The 17,956-nt window shown below is 35.0% G+C and overlaps 1 protein-coding gene across 22 annotated transcripts in view; it reads right to left on the minus strand.

Annotated features, from left to right (window-relative positions):
• LMBRD2 (LMBR1 domain containing 2) overlaps positions 1-17,956 on the minus strand; it is a 61,350-nt gene that overhangs the window by 2,169 nt on the left and 41,225 nt on the right. For 8 of the 22 annotated variants that reach the window (XR_014831132.1, XR_014831133.1, XR_014831131.1 and 5 more), the window contains exon 18: positions 1,431-1,496. Coding sequence is in view for 12 of the 22 variants with exons in the window: in XM_085002064.1 (XP_084858190.1) it covers positions 1,460-1,496 (37 nt within the window). In the remaining 10 variants the exon portion in view is untranslated. Of the gene's footprint in view, positions 1-1,430; positions 1,497-11,815; positions 17,790-17,956 lie in introns of those variants that run through there. The other 14 variants (XR_014831137.1, XM_085002061.1, XM_013990626.3 and 11 more) reach the window with 4 other exon arrangements.

Here is a 17,956-nt window from a genome sequence, read left to right on the forward strand (position 1 = left end):
GAAACTGAAATCTAAAAACCCCCAAATTTTACACGCCTAAGATTCTAACCACACCCCACCGCCCAACTGCCCATGAGCTCTACAGTCTACAAAACATTACTGAAATTGAAGCTAATCTAAACACAAGGAAAGATGAATGGAAAGATGTACCATATTAATGGATCTGAAAACTGAAAATTAAGATCTCCATTCTCTCAAAATTGGTCTATACATTCAAAACACCCCAAAACAAAATCTCAGCAAACTGTTTTAAAGACAAAATCTCTGAATATTTATATTTAAAACAAATCATAGTTCCTCCAAATCATCTATGCACAAACTTTTTAATTCAAGATAAATAATGGGCCCAAATATAAAATCTAAAACTATAAAACCCATAGAAAAAGAAAGCAAAGGAGAATACCTTTATTACCTGTAGATAGCAAAGATTTTTTAGATCATAAACAAACAAACAAAAAAGTTGGAGTTCCCACTATGGCACAATGGGATTGGTGGTGTCTCTGGATTGCTGGGACGCAGGTTCAATCCCTGGCCCAGAACAGTTGGTTAAGGATCTGACATTGCTGCAGCTACAGCTCTGATCTGATTTCTGGCCTGCGAACTCCATATGTCATGGGGCAGCCAAAAAAAAAAAAAAAAAAAAAGATAAACCGCGATTCATCAAGCATAAATGCTTCTGTTCATCAAAAGACAAGAGTAATAAAATGAATAGACAATCCACAGGTTGGGAAAAGTATTCATAATGCATATATCTAAGAGATCTTTATCTAGAACATATAAAGAATTTCCAGGAGTTCCCGTCGTTGCGCAGTGGTTAACGAATCCGACTAGGAACCATGAGGTTGCGGGTTCGGTCCCTGCCCTTGCTCAGTGGGTTAAGGATCCAGCGTTGCTGTGAGCTGTGGTGTAGGTTGCAGATGCGGCTCGGATCCCGCCTGGCTGTGGCTCTGGCGTAGGCCGGCAGCTACAGCTCCGATTCGACCCCTAGCCTGGGAACCTCCATATGCCGCGGGAGTGGCCCAAAGAAATAGCAAAAAAAAAAAAAAAAAAAAAAAGAATTTCCACAAAACTATAATAAAAAGACAATCTACTAAAAACCAGGCTAAAGATGAAGAGACACTTCAAAAAAGAAGGCATAGAAATGGCTATTAATGTATGAAAAATGCTTAACATCATCAGATATCAAGGAAATGAAAATTGAAACTAGTGGTACCATTTCACACTGACCAGAATGGTTAAAATTAAAGACTGACAACACCAAGTGTTGGTAGGGATGTGGAAATGGCCAAATGTTAGAGAATTACTTAGCAATTTCTTTAAAATATAAACCCACATTAATCCTATGTCTGAGCAATTACTATCTCTGCACTAAATGAACCATCATGAGGGTGATTCCTCGCATCCAAATGGAGAATAAAGGTTTTACTTACTCGAGGTATTCATTCAGCAGATGTGGCCACTAAGCCTCCAATATAAACAGTGTTAGGAAGCAGGACCTGAGTTAAATCAAAGGCAAAATCAAAATTAACAACCCATAGCTCTGTTTTTAGTTGAAGATGGAGTAACACTGGCATACAGCCTTTTGGGATACGCTCCCTGATAGTGATATCAAACTGCATGGCTATTCCATTCCTTCAAGATAGAAATGAAAAACATCAGTATTCTCACTCAACCCCAGAAATCCATGCCATCTGTTAGGGAGGAGGAGAATACTGGAAAGTCAGACACAGGCTCAGGCAAGCCAAAATTCCAACTCCAAATATGCTAATAAGAATGGTCACAAATGGTCTACTAAGTTTTCCTCGGCAACCAGGAAAGTGAAACAATCTATAGCATCAACCACCAACAGGTTGAATACCTCATTCTTTAATGAGCCCATGATATATCTGGTCCTTAACAAATGACTACACTGAACTGCATGTAGTTCCATGATCTTGAAAAGGTTTGTAAATGAGTCTCTTCATAAAAAGAAAAAAGAAGTCAGAGACATTCAATATTAATGGGAAAAAAATGCATAACTTCCCCAACACACCAAAAAAAAAAAAAAAAGAAAGAAAAAAAAAGGAAAAGATAAGGGAGGTGAGAGGCATTTGGAACATGTTAAAGGGTAAGGTACTTTCTTCTTAATTCTACAGATCCTTGTATTTTATAGCAAAAATAAATAACATATTAATGGAAGATGTTAATCTTAAAACACACAAAAGGCTTTTGGCAACAGAAGAAAACATCTAGAAAGCACTTGTGTCAACAACCTGCCTGTTCTGCTGCTCTTTCCTGAGAATTTTCTGCCCTAGATACGCTCTTTTCATGACCTCGAATGCACCATGTCATTTCCTTGTTTATGTCTTTGCTACAATTCTTTCTGGTGCTTAGAATGTTCTTGCTTTCTTCCTTCTTCCATTCTTCCCCTCATCTAAATTGCACACATCTTTCAGTGCTTTTCCTGCTCTGCGAGATGTCACCCAGCTGTGGCTTGTGTCTCTGGCTGAATGCTAAAGCGTTCTTTTTCTCACATTATCTCCCATCATGTTCCACCACAAGTGATTGGATATAGTTCCCTGTGCTACACAGCAGGCTCTCATTGCTTATCCACTCTAAATGCAATAGTTTGCATCTACTAATCCCAACTCTCCGTCCATCCCACTACCTCCCACTCATCCTTGGCAGTCACAAGTCTGTTCTCCATGTCCATGGGTTTGTTTCTCTTCGGTAGATGGATTCATTTGTGCTGTATATTGGATTCCAGATATAAATGATATCATATGGTATTTGTCTGTCTCTTTCTGACTTACTTCACTTGGTATGAGAATCTCTAGTCCCATCCATGTTGCTGCAAATGGCATTATACTGTTCTTTTTTATGGCTGAGTTGTATTCCATTGTGTATATGTACCACATCTTCTTAATCCATTCATCTGTCGATGGACATTCAAGTTGTTTCCATGTCTTGGCTATTATGAATAATGCTGCAATGAACATAGGGGTGCATGTATCTTTTACAATGCAAGTTTTGTTTGGATAAATGCCCAGAAGTAGGGTTGGTAGATTACATGGTAGTTCTATATTTAGTTTTCTGAGGTACATACTGTTTTCCATAGTGGTTGTACAAATTGACAATTCTGCCAACAATGCAGAGGGGTTTCCTTTTCTCCACACCCTCTCTAGCATCTGCCATTTGTAAACTTACTAATGATGGCCATTCTGATTGGTGTGAGGTGGTATCTCATTGTAGTTTTGATTTGCGTTTCTCTAATAATTCGCGATGTTGAGCATTTTTTCATATGCCTGTTGGTCATCCATATGTCTTCTTTGGAGAAATATCTATTCAGGTCTTCTGCCCATTTTTCAATTGGATTGTTTTTTTTTTTGCTGTTGAGTTGTGAGTTGTTTGTATATTTTGGAGATTAAGCCCTGGTCAGTTGCATCATTTGCAACTATTTTCTCCCATTCTGTAGGTTGTCTTTTTTTATTATAGTTTCCTTTGGGAATATAAAAATACAATTCCTTTTAAAATTAAATACCAATACCCAAAATTAAATACCTAGGAATAAACCTGAACAAGGAGGTGAAAGACATATATTGAGAACTCTAAGACATTAATCAAGGAAATTAAAGAGGATTCAAAGAAATGGAAAGATATTCCATGATCCTGGATTAGAAAAATTAATGTAATTAAAATGGCCATACTACCCAGAGCAGTCTACAGATTTAATACGGCCCTATCAAATTACCCATGACATTTTTCACAGAACTATAATAGCAATCCAAAAATTTACATGGAATCATAAAAGACCCAGGATTGCCAAAGCAATCTGAGGAGGGGAAAAATAAACAAACAAACAAACAAAAAACAAGCAGAAGGCATGACTCTCCCAGACTTCTGACAATATTACAAAGTTACAGTAATCAAGACAGTGTGGTACTAGTACAAAAACAGAAATATAGACCAATGGAACAGAACAGAGAACCCAGAAATAAGTCTAGACAAGAATATAAAATGGGAAAAAGAGTCTTTTCAGCAAGTGGTGTGAAAACTGGACAGCTGCATATAAATCAATGAAACTAGAACATACCCTCACACCATGCACACAAATGAACTTCAAATGGCTTAAAGACTTAAAACATAAGACAAGGTACCATAAAACTCCTAGAAGAGAACATCAGCAAAATCTTCTCTGACATCAACCGTACAAATGTTTTCTTAGGTCAGTCTTCCAAGGCAATAGAAATTAAAACAAAAATAAACCAATGGGACCTAATCAAACTTACAAGCTTTTGCACAGCAAAGGGCTTAAGCATCTTTATGACGAGTCTCATGAACACAAGTGAGGGACAGAATTTTTTTTTTTTTTTTTTTTGTCTTTTTACCATTTCTTGGGCCGCTCTCGTGGCATATGGAGGTTCCCAAGCTAGGGGTCGAATCGGAGCTGTAGCCGCCGGCCTACACCAGAGCCACAGCAACGCTGGATCCGAGCCGCGTCTGTGACCTACACCACAGGTCACGGCAACGCCAGATCGTCAATCCACTGAGCAAGGGCAGGGATCAAACCCGCAACCTTCTGGTTCCTAGTCGGATTTGTTAACCACTGCGCCACGATGGGAACTCCAGGGACAGCATTTTTAACTGGACAAACCACACTAAAAGTTGTAGGCCAGTGACTTCTGCTGGTCTTTTGCTTTCAATGATTGTACTAACATGTCTTCACATTCCATTGGCAGTAAGTCTTCAAAAAAGTCACTGTTGCCTGGGGTTCTGATTTAAGAACCAGTGAATTAGGACTTAGGACTTTTTCCACCCCAAGGGCCTCTCCTATGATACAGATTTTTAAAACTCTGCTGAGGATTTGTATCCTGTGTCAGTTTTTGGTGTTTTTTTCCTTTCTTTTTTTTTTTTCTTTTTCTTTTCAGGGCTGCAGGTGCGGCATATGGAAGTTCCCAGGCTAGGGGTTGAATTGGAGCTGCAGCTGCTGGCCTACACCAAATCTCATGGCAATGTCGGATCCTTAACCCACCCAGAGGGCCCAGGGATTAAGCCCACATCCTCATGGATACTAGTCACATGTATCTCTAATTTTCCCCTCTCCCTAAGGGGAAGGGACAGAGAGGTGGTGAGGTTCAAAAGGCATCGAAAGGCTCAAACCTCCTCCTCTTTACTGTACTGCCCTGTGAACACTCCTACTATAATCAGTAGCACAGATCAGGGCGGGATGTACTAAATTAACCCATTTATCTACTGATTTAACACAAATTTATTGAGCACCTATTATAGGTCAGGCACAGGTAGTTCTGCAAACAAACAAAATTAATTTCTCATGGAGCTTATATTTGAACAGGGAGAAGAGAAATAGCATATAGTATGTTAGATAGTGGGAGTGTTACCAATAAACAATTTTAAGCAGCAATATTCCCTCAGAAATGATTTCCAGATAAAGACCTGAAAGAAGAGAATGAGCTTAACCACATGGATGCTTGGTGTTTCTTAATAAATGACTATCTGCTGTGGGGCAGCATTCTGCTTGGAACTTCCAAACACATTATTTGATTATAGTCTTCAAAGCCACCATGATGAAGCCCCTAGCACTGCATTATAAGTTATCTCACCCATCCTGCCTTTTTAAAATATATATGTATAACACAAATGTGAGTCTGAGGTTCAGGTGTACTGGGGATCTCTGACTTAACAAGGGTTCAGGGGTTCCAAACACCATATTAAGTGATGCTACTTTCTGATCAATTCTAGTAATTTGTATATTTTTGGCCCTTTCACATACATAATCACATCATAATAAATAAAAGTTTGCTGCTTCTTTTCTCACTCTTAGGCCTTTTATTTCTCTCTTATGATTAGACAGTGTTGAAGAGTAGTAGTGATGGTAGGTATCCTTGGTTTACTCTGGATTTTAACAGTAAAGACTATAGCACTAAGGATGACATATGCAGTAGTTGTGAGTTCTTGTTCATACACATATATGTCTCTATATATGCATGTAGATATGCATCCTTTACCAGAAAAAAAGAAAAAAACACCTTTTTCAGTTGTTTTTCTTTCATTTTTTATTTTTTAATTGAAATATAGTTGACATACAATCATATGTTACCAGTGTATAATACAGTGATTCACAATTTTTAAAGGTTATTCTCCATTTATAGTTATTATAGAATATTGGTCATATTTCATGCTGTACAATATCTTTTAGCTTATTTTATACATAATAGTTTGTATCTCTTACTCCCCTACTCCTATATTGCCCCTCCCCTTTCCCTCTCCCCACTAGTAACCACTGGTTTGTTCTCTTATATCTGTGATCTTCCTTTTTAATTATATTCCTACTTTATTGTCTTTTTTAGAATCCACGTGTGATATACATACAGTATTTGTCTTTGTCTGACTTATTTCACTTAGCATAACACTGTCCAAGGCCATCCATGTTACAGCAATTGGCAAAATTTCATTCCTTTTTATGGCTGAGTAGTATTCCATATACTCCAACATCATCTTTATCCATTCACCTGTTGATGGACACTTAGGTTGTTTACATATCTTGGCAAATGTAAACAAGGCTGCTAAGAACATTGGGGCTCTGGTATTTTCCTGAATTCGTGTTTTTTTTGATATATACCTAGGAGTTGTAATTGTTGGGTCATAGACACTTCCATTTTTATTTTTAGAACCTTCCATAATGTTTTCCACAGCGGCCACACCAATTTACACTCCCGGCAACAATGTAGGAGGGTTCCTTTTTCTCCACATCCTTGCCAACATTTGCTATTTGTGTTTTTTGATGATAGCCATTCTGACAGGTGTCAGGTGATATTTCATGGGGGATTTGATTTACATTTCTCTGAAGATTAACAATGTGGAGCATATTTTCATTTGCCTGTTATCCATCTGCATGTCTTTGGGAAAATGTCTACCCATGTCTTCTGCCCATTTTATAATCAGGTTTTTTTTTGATGTTGCATTGTATGAGCTGTTTATATACTTTTAAATATAAATCCTTTATCAGTCATATGAATTGCAAGTATTTTCTCCCATTTAGTAGGTTATTTTTCATTTTTCCAATGATTTCCTTTGCTGTGCAAAAACTGTTGAGTTTAATTAGCCTCTATTTATTTTTGTTTTTATTTCTTTTGCATTAGGAAAAAGAATAAAAAAAATACTGCTGCAATTTATGTTAGAGTGTTCTGCCTATGGTTTCTTCTAGGAGTTTTATGGTTTCTGATCTTATATTTAGGCTTTTAATCCTTTTTTAGTTTATTTTTGTGTATGGTATCAGAGAATGTTCTAATTTCATTCTTTTACATGTAGCTGTCCAGTTTTCCAGCACCACTTATTGAAGAGACTGTCTTTTCTCCATTTTACATTCTTACCTCCTTTGTTGTGGATTAATTGACCATAAGTGCATGGGCTTATTTCTGGACTTTCTATTCTGTTACACTGATTTATGTGTTTTTGTGCCAGTACAAATCTGTTCTGATTACTGTAGTTTTGTAGTGTAGCCTGAAGTCAGGGAGCATGGTTCTTGCAGCTTTGTTCTTTCTCGATTGTTTTGCTGTCATTTTGGGTTCCTATTTATACATATACAAGTCTGTACATATGCATGTCCATATGCATTCTTTATCAGAAAAAAAGCCTTTTAAATAATAGAATAAAAAATATAAATGTTGAATTACTTTAGAATGTTTTTCATCTATTTGAAAAGATCATGTGATTTTACTTTCAGCTATTAATGACTTACAGAAATTAAGAAACCTTTTATATTTAGAAGTGTAGACATTCAGAAAAGTGCATAAAATATAAATGTATAATAAGTACAAGCAGAAAATGCTTGTAAAAAAATGCCAAGTATAATAAATAAAATATTGCCCTTAGTAACCCTAAGCCTCTCTGAGGGATGATACCCTTGGATGTCTATCCTATTAGAAAACATATTCTGACTTATATAGTAAATCATTTCACGTGACTATAGTTTTCTCAGCTACGCATGCATTTCTAAACAATAAAGTCTAGTTTGGGGGTGACTTTTGTCCCCTGTTTGGAGTAGAATATTTTTGCCATTCCATTTTCCCCCTATTTGCAGCTATATCCTATTTCTATTCTATTTAATCATTACCAAAGAGATTATAGCATGAATTAACTGAAATATAGCTTAAGCAGTATCTTTATTCTTCCCGGATAGTACCATGACCTTAGAACACTATAATGCAGTTTCTTCCACTCTCGTATATGGTATAAGTTATGTTAATTTAAATCTCCATATATTTTAACTGTATTATGAAATGTACATATAGCAAAGCATACACAAAAACAAGTACTATTCAGGAATTCATCACCATGTAAACACCTATAAAACCACCACCCAAGTTAAGAAAGAGAACACAGGCAGCAATCCAGAAGCTTCTTTTGTGTTCCATCCCAATCATTAATTCCTTCCTCCTCCTCAAAGATAAGCAATGGCCTGACATCTATGGTAATCTCTTCCTTGTTTCTTCCTTCTTTAAAAAATAATTTTACTACAAAGCATTCATATTTTAACTCTACCACCTTTTATCTTTTTTGAACTTTATGTAAGTAGGATCACACTATATTTTTTCTTGTTTGACTTCCTTAGATCCACATTATGTTTGTGAGTTTCACCCATGGTGTTGCACAGCTGTAATTAATTTGTTTTCATTTATTATTCACATATATATCCATCATATTGAATAAATAAATCCATTCTGTTGGTTGAATTATTTATGGTTGAAGTAATTATGAATAATGCTATGAACATCCTTGTACATATCTTTGGGTGTACATATACATGCAATTTTGTGTGATAATATGTACTAGTTTCCAAGTTCAAGTTCACCTGTATTTTTTATGTTAACTTCTGGAAGTTTTGTGTTATAGTTTCAGTTTATGAAAAGCATAAACTCATGTCTGGACATTTTTTTTGCACGTGGTTGTCCAGTGTTCCAGTATCATTTGAAAAGACTATCCTTTCTCCACTGAATTGCTTTCATTCCTTTTTCAAAGATCAATTGAATATATTTCTCTGGGTGTATTTCTGGGCTCTCTGTTTTGTTCCATTGCCTGTTTGTCTATTCTTTCTCCGGTCCCACAACGTCTTATTATAGCTTTACAGTAAAGTTGGTTGTGTCAGTCCTCCGACTTTGTTCTATTTCAGTATTGTCTTGGCTCTTCTGGGTCTTTTGCTTCTTCATATAAACTTTGGAATCAAGTTATCAGTATCCACAAACTAACTTATTAGGATTTTCACTGGAATTGCATTGAATCTATAGATGAATTTAGGAAGAACTGACATCTTGGCAATATTGAGCCTTCCTATCCGTGAACATGGAATCTCTCTCCATTTATTTTGTTAATTTGTTTCATTAGAGCTTTATAGTTTTCCTCATATAGCTCTTATGTATATGCTGTAATTTTCATAATACAGATCTTCGGCATACATTGTTATTTTATACCTATGTATTTCATTTTGAGGAAAAATGTAAATAGTATTGTTTTAGAAAAAAATTTTGTTTGTTTTGTTTTAGGGCTGCACCCACGGCATATGGAGGTTCCCAGGCTAGGGGTCCTATAGGAGCTGCAGCTGATGGCCTACACCACAGCCACAGCAATGCCAGATCTGAGCTGCCTCTGAGACCTACACCATAGCTCATGACAATGCTGGATCCTTAACCCACTGAACGAGGCCAGGGATCAAACCTGCAACCTCATGGTTCCTAGTTGGATTCGTTTCCACTGCGCCAAGACGGTAACTCCTAGAAAAAATTTTAATTTATTGAATTATAGTTGATTTACAATGTCGTAGAAGTTTCTGGTATACAGCCAAGTGATTCATATATACATATACATATAATTTTTTTCTACATTCTCTTCCATTATGGGTTATTATAAGATATTGATACAGTTCCTTATGCTACACAGTAGGTCCCTGTTGGTTATCTATTTTATACAGAGTAGTGTGTATATTTTAATCCTAAACTCTTAATTTATCCCTCCCTCTCCCCCTTTGGTAACTATAAGTTTGTTTTCTATGCCTGTGAGTCTATTTTTTTTTTTGCAAATAAGTTCATTTGCATCATTTTTTTAGATTTCACATATAAGCAATATCACATATTTGTCTTTGTCTGGCTTTCTTAATTTAGTATGAAATCTCTGGGTCCATCCATGTTGCTGCAAGTAGCATTATTTCATTCTTTTTTTTTTTTTTTTTTTTTTCCTTTCTTTCTTCCTGGCTGCTCTGTGGCATATGGAGTTCCCAGGCCAGGGGTCAGATCCAAGCCACAACTGTGACAATACTGGTCCTTAACCCACTATGCCAGGCTGGGGATCGAACCTGTGTCCCAATGCTCCAGAGATGCCACCAATCCCACTGCACCACAGCAGGAACTCCTATTTCATCCTTTTTTATGGCTAGTATTCCATTATATATATGTGATGAACACACACACCGCCATCTTCTCTATCCATTGTTCTGTCAATGAACATTTAAGGTGCTTCCATGTCTTGGCTATTGTAAAAAGTGCTACAGTGAACATTGGGGTATATGTATCTTTTTGAATTATGGTTTTCTCTGGATGTATGCCCAGGAGTGGGATTGCAGGATCACATTGTTTTAATTTCAAATTCCTTTCCTGGTAAAGGGGAAAGTGATTAACTTTTGTCTTAAAATCTTACATCCTGAATACTTGCTATAATCACTTATTAATTCCAGGAGGTTTTTTTTTTTCTTAATCATTTGTTTCGGATTACTATAAAGACAGTAATTCCAAACACAGTTTTATTTATACCTTCCAAATCTGTTTATCTTTTATTTCCTTTTCTTATCTTATTGCATTAGCTAGGACTAATATAAGTAATATTGTGTTTTTATTTTTATTTATTTATTTTATCTTTTCTAGGGCCACACCTGTGGCATATGGAGGTTCCCAGGCTAGGGGTCTAATTGGAGCTGTAGCTGCTGGCCTATGCCAGAGCCACAGCAATTCGGGATCCGGGCAGCTTCTGCCACCTACACCATAGCTCATGGCAATGCCAGATCCTTAACCCATTGATAGAGGCCAGGGATCGAACCCGCAACCTCATGGTTCCTAGTTGGATTCATTAACCACTGAGCCACAACGGGAACTCTGATATTGTGTTTTTAATTTCAAATTTCAATTGTTCCTTTTGGTACATAGGAAAGCAACTCTCAGTTTTGTTTTCTTGATCAGCCTGGCTAGAATTTCATCAAATTTATTGATCTTTTCAAAAACACTCAATTTTTGTTTCACTGATTTTCTTTATATTTCCTGTTTTCAATTTCACTGACTTCTGCTTTAATTTGTATAACAATTGCTTATTTTAATTATAAACACAAGGTAAAGTCATGTGGGACTTAAAAGCATCTGTATTTAATTACTTGTCTTAAAACATTTCTTTTGTAATACTGATTAATAAATTTTAAGGGACATAATATTCCTCAGTCTACTTAAGAGTTTAATCTCAGGAATTCCCGTCGTGGTGCAGTGGTTAACGAATCTGACTAGGAACCATGAGGTTGCGGGTTCGATCCCTGCCCTTGCTCAGTGTGTTAACGATCCGGCATTGCCGTGAGCTGTGGTGTAGGTTACAGACGCGGCTCAGATCCTGCGTTGCTGTGTCTCTGGCGTAGGCTGGCAGCTACAGCTCTGATTAGACCCCTAGCCTGGGAACCTCCATATGCCGTGGGAGCGGCCCAAGAAATGGCAAAAATGACCAAAAAAAAAAAAGTTTAATCTCAAAGATGGTATGAAGTAAAACACATAAAAATCCACAAACTTCTTAGTAATGTGTAGAAATGTACTTTATTTCATGCAAAGCTACATAATTTCCTATATTTTAACAGCTAGCCAAATAAACATTTCAAAAAATTCATTACATCACAATAAATTAAAATACTACAAAGCGACTTCAAGTCCATGAGTTTGTCAAAACCAAACTGAAGAACATTATGCATAGATAAGGCCAAAGATGCTAACTTCCTTATAGGTAGCACTTTGCAGGTTTTTCCAAATACATATTTGAAAATGTAGTGAGAATCTGCAGAAAAAAATAGTTAAATCTACAACCCACTGGTCAAAAAAGAAAACATTTGCCATTACATACCAAGAATATAAAGATTTAAAGACGAATTTGGCATACTGCACCAAAGATGAACATAATGAACATTTTGAAAATTATGATCAGATGCACATTTGAAAAGGTTATCTTCTACTTTACCTAATCCACTGAATTAGATAAATAACAAGTATTTTATTAATGCAACACAGAAATTAGGCTTTTGGTATACTTTGCTTGGTACTGGTATACATAAAAAGACACTGAAGAGATGTAGGACTATTTCAAATTCATACTGGACTACTAAATTTAAGAATATTGCCCCAAGGAAAAAGGTTCTGGGCAGAACTTATTTGAGAAAGTTTTTCTACTTAAAAGCAATACTATAATTAATTATAAAAACATTTTATAAAAATTAAATACCAGGAAGTAACAACATCAATATTAGAGCTCTTTTTTCCAATGCTATAATTTATAAATATATATATTAGATTACAGTAACTTAAAAGACAGGTCCACATGCTTTCTGTCTTCTAAATGAGAAAAATCTTTCAAGTTGTGTTCAAAATACAGACAAAAACAAATCCATTGGATTGCTTTAAAAAAAAATACACAGTCTCTCCCCTACAACTTGGTGTAATAAGTAGGGAAGATGCTAGCCAGCATTTTTTTGAAATACAGCTCTAAGTGATTAGGTTGATAAGATTCATATCAATTATACCAACTCAAAACAGTGCTGTAGAGTCAGATTAACAAATTTTGACTTTACATATGTCTGCCACAGTAAAATACTCTTCCTACTCTTGTGCAAAGTACAGTGAAAGCCTCCTTTTGTAAAATGATTTGAAATCAAGATAATCACAAAAGAAAAGATTTTCATGGGAAGAAAATTAATTCTCCCTAGAAAGTATGTTAAAAAAACCAATGTCTTTCAGGATATCTCTGAGAAGAGGAATATGCTAATATTCTTGCTTTATTGACAAATTTTAAATTATGGCAAGATTTCAATCAACCTCAATGGACAAATCTTTGAAAACGGAAATAAAATTCTAGGAAAACTGGGCTGCATATGAAAAGAATTAAGGGTGAGTGTTCCCATCACAAGGGGACTGGGGATGATGGCACAGGGCTAGTGACGAAGTTGGCTCATAGGGAGATGCTCTACTGGAGATGGCTCATAGGGCTGGTCTATAGGAGTTAGTACAGGGAATAACACTGTCTAGTTTTCCAGTTCTATGAGCAGGAAAGAAGTATCCCATAGATAGGGAATTCATTCTTCAGAAGGCCTCTGTAACCCTCTTGTATTGTTCCAACCTCTCCTAATGAAAACTTTGATAATGATGTACATTATTTATGAATTCCTTTTCATAAAAAGAAGTCTCAAGGTTCTTAAAGTTTGGGGTTTGTTTGATTTTTAACAATCACTGTTTTTGCAAATCTAATTTTATGCAAAAACATTACATTGAGAATAACTTATTTTACTGACATGCCACAGTAAAAAAGACAATACACTGAGCTAGCATATGTGACATTTATCTTCTGACATTGCTTAGTTGCCTAGCAAAATCTGTTTCACTACTTTAAGTGCAATAATGCTATTCAAGTAGTGGGATCTGTAGTCAGAACTACTACCTTTTGAGTATACTGATCATCAAAAACAACGTGCACACAAAACAAACAAGAAAAAAAAATGTCAGCACATTTATAAGTCATACTATAAAGAGGCTTCAAAAAGGAAGCAAGGTATAAAAGGAATGAGGGAAGAACGAAGAAAAGATAAAATTTCTAAATCCATTTACTTCTTAACATTCAGAATTTAATATCATACGATCCACTACACTTGAGATTCAAGTATGTTAAGATTTTTCAGGGACATGCTTTGCCTCATAGTGCAAATGTATTTATTCTTGTGATTTTCATGCATGAGCCACTCAAATCACAAGTATAAGACTCACATTACTGAACAGTATGAATTACAATTATGGAAAGTTTATTTTTCCTTTAAAATACTAATGAACACAAAAAATCAAGGACATTCCCTAAATCTACTAAAGGCATGAAAAATGAGGCTTGCTACTATACATCAATGAAATTCCTTCATTAATATTCTAAAGTATACTTAAAAAACATACACATTGACTTTCTCGTCCACATTTAATTTCATTTGGGTACAGACCCAGCATAAATTTAAGAACTAATAATCTAATCAAATAGTAGAGTCCCAAAACAAATCAACTGGCAGCATTTTTTTTGGAAAGTTTTGATTGTCAAATTCTCTGATCTATTCTTTATAAATTGAAAAACCTTCAAATGTTCTGATTTAGTTCTTAGCATTCTTGTGAAATGAGGGCCTCTTGTGTGATGAAATTATTACAAAGCCCTTGTGATCATTTAGTAAGATAACAAATTCTGATAATTTTTAATAATCATTTTTACAAAAATGCTCTACTGATAACAAATAATTAATGTAGTAATGATATAATAAAAATATTAATTAGCAATTTATAGATTCATGAAATTACTAGATTATTGTTATTATTTATTTTTTTTGCAACGGTTGGTTATTTTGAATTACTGGCTTACTAACTATCCTTACCTAACAATTATTTAGAAAAATAATTTGGACAATTTAACCAGATACCTATTATTATGTAAATCAACTATACTTTCATTAAAATTTTTTAAAAAAAGAAACACATCAAAAGGTAATTGCTGGAAGTAATTCTTCAAGAAATACACTTTACATGTGAAGTGTATGAATTCAGTAGTTAATATTTTGCAGTAGATGTTATTACATTTTAACAAGCTTCTCAAAACAGAAAACTTTTGTTCTTATTACAATTATTGTACACAAGATGGCTTAACAAATATTAATTTAGTTCCCCAGCAATAAACTCTTAGTGTTCCAGGGTTAAATTATTACTTCTAAACACAGACTTACCCAGCCAGGTAACCTTCCTATATGATCATATATGAAATCCTGTAAGATAAATTCTGCTTAAAATTTAGTCACATACTCTGGGTCACAAACAACCAAAAATTACTTTGGAAATAACTCCAAAAGTCATAAAGGGATCTATATTGTTTGTGATGTAGTATATATACTTTAATTATTATAATCATAAAAATGTAATAATAAAGGAAAGTAGTACGTTTCCTTTAAATACTTCTATTGATTTATCTTAGAGTATTGGGTTTTTTTGGTTTTTTTTGTCTTTTTGCCATTTCTTGGGCCGCTCCTGCAGCATATGGAGGTTCCCAGGCTAGGGGTCGAATCGCAGTTATAGCCGCTGGCCTACGCCAGAGCCACAGCAGCGCAGGATCCGAGCCGCGTCTGCGACCTACACCACAGCTCGCGGCAACGCCGGATCCTTAACCCACTGAGCAAGGGCAGGGATCGAACCTGCAACCTCATGGTTCCCAGTCAGATTTGGTAACCACTGCGCCACCACGGGAACTCCTATCTTATTGTTAAGTTATAAAAGTAATTTGATCATTTTTCCACTTCTACAATAGCATCTGAGTTCCATGATAAAATCTGATGAGAAACATTATACTTAAATATTCCAAAGTAAACCCAAAGACTAAATAATAAAACAACATTATTTTCACAGTATTTTGATTAATTATTTCAAAACAAGTTGTTGCTATGGGGACCTGTAAGATTCTCCGTAATAATAAGAGACTGGACCCCTTTCTGGGGTGATCCTTTTCCCAACCAATACCTTCAAATACTACCTAGTGGAAAACCAGCACGACTAACAACTTATTTTGTCTTTTTCAACTCCACTATATAAACTTAGTACCCTCACAATAGCTTTGTGAGGTAGATCAGTTGGTAAATAGCAAGTATCATCTTCACTTTGAAAATGAAGAAACTGAGGCACTGAAAGGCTACACGATTTGCCCAAGGTTTCAGTGGTCAATCATGAAATTACAGTGTTAAATTATCTGCTCCTGGCCTACTGCTCTGACTACATTTCACAATAAAAAGGCTGTATGTGTCATATGTTCTTAAATGGGCAGTTATATAATCTTCAATTGAGAGTGAAATCTATCCACTGATAATTATTTTAAAGGGGATCTAATCTCAAAGACCATAACAATTTAAGAAAATCAGGTAATTGGGATGATACACTAGTCCTTTCAGTATCTGCATAAAACTGCATCTTATATAAAATTTACATAACACTAAGTAAAGAGGAAAATAAAAATTATGAAATTATGATTCAGGGAAAAATTACCTTCAAGAAACATATAATCAAACTGTCAGGGTGACTATTTAATTCATCTCCAAATTGGGATTCTTAAGAATGAGAAAGAGCACTACTAAAAGTTGTGCAGGATAATAGGTGGCAAACTAAGATGGCCAAGGGCAAGCTCAAGTACAATCACCACTGGGTGAACTCATAGTATGGATTCTCTAAGAGTTGCAAACATTTCAGGGACATAAAAACTCTCTGCAAACATGCTGTCCTCAACTATATTCACTGTACAATAAAACACTTGATTATTTAAAATATAATACCTAACTCTGGCCTAAACACAAAGTTTAAAAAATGGAATTTAAAATAATATCATGTTTAACCAACAAGTTCTTAGACATCTCCATTCTAAAATAGTTTTCTGTCTGCTGTAAACAACAATTTAAGTGGCTTATAAGGTTAAGTTTATTGTTAACCACAATTTAACAGTAAATGGATTCACTTTTTTACATTTGAATAACCAGATGTTCTTTTTCAAAAAGCATTAAACAGGCACCTTTAGAAAGTAGAGAATTTTGTGAGACTCTATTAAAAAAAAAAAAAACCCTCACTATTTACCATTTATAATTATGATTCTCCTTGAATGGAATGATCAACACTTAAATCAATATACTAAATGGTAAAGATGAACACTTCTCTCCGAAGTCAAAATGTTTTACAAAGCAATACCAAAAGCATAAGACAATTTCCAGTTTCTACAAAAGACTGAAAGAATAATTCATCACCTGATTATAGTATACATGCTAAAGAAACATCAGTTGAAGTATAATCTTAATTAAACATGCAAAAACCTCACTAATTTGCATACAGAGTTGAAAAAGCTTTCTACATTCAGTTATATCTGATAAATAAGCCTTGTTTTAAGACATGGGTTTTGTAAATATGCTTATTATTAGAGGTCTCGATCTCTTTGGGAAATAAAGGATCAACATATTGTTTAGAAACAGCAAGAATGTAGATCACAATAATGAAACTGCATAACATTATTCATTTATATCTTATGGCTTGCTTGGACCTTTAAAACTGTTTTTCCTGAAAGAAAAACCAATCTAAAACAAACTGAACTTCATGTTTTCAACTGATCTTTATCATGAAATAAAACCTTCCCCTGTAACTGTACTTCTAAGGCAGACATTTCAGGAATGGTATGTGATAAATCCTATTAGAAAAGATGATATTCTATTCGATGAACAAAAACCATTATTACTAAGATATAATTAATTTTTAGTGCCTTTTTTTTACCCTGACACTTTTCATTGAGAGTTCAGTGTAAATTTTAGGGCATACAGATGTTCTTAAAGACTGAACTTATGTGTTGATCTTGGTTATTATTCCATAAATTCTTACAGACTTTAAACATCATCAAATATTCTGGTGCGAGACATTGAAAGGTATCGTCCATCAGGTTGATACCTGCAAGTTGGATAAAGAAATGATCTGAGGCAACAAAAATAATAAAGGAAAAAGAAAAACAAGGATACATTAAAAGGAAATGGCTACGAATGTAAGCACTGTAAAACCTATTCAGTAGCTGAAATCAGAAATTTAAAATTTTCCAAGGATGTTATTTCAAAGGGATTTGCCTAATTGTAAATCAACCAACA

The sequence above is a fragment of the Sus scrofa genome, chromosome 16 (assembly GCF_054392235.1).
Source record: "Sus scrofa isolate SSC_HxYL_T2T_F1_AM1 chromosome 16, Sscrofa_HxYL_maternal_Yorkshire_Landrace_v2.0, whole genome shotgun sequence".
Classification (NCBI taxonomy): domain Eukaryota; kingdom Metazoa; phylum Chordata; class Mammalia; order Artiodactyla; family Suidae; genus Sus; species Sus scrofa.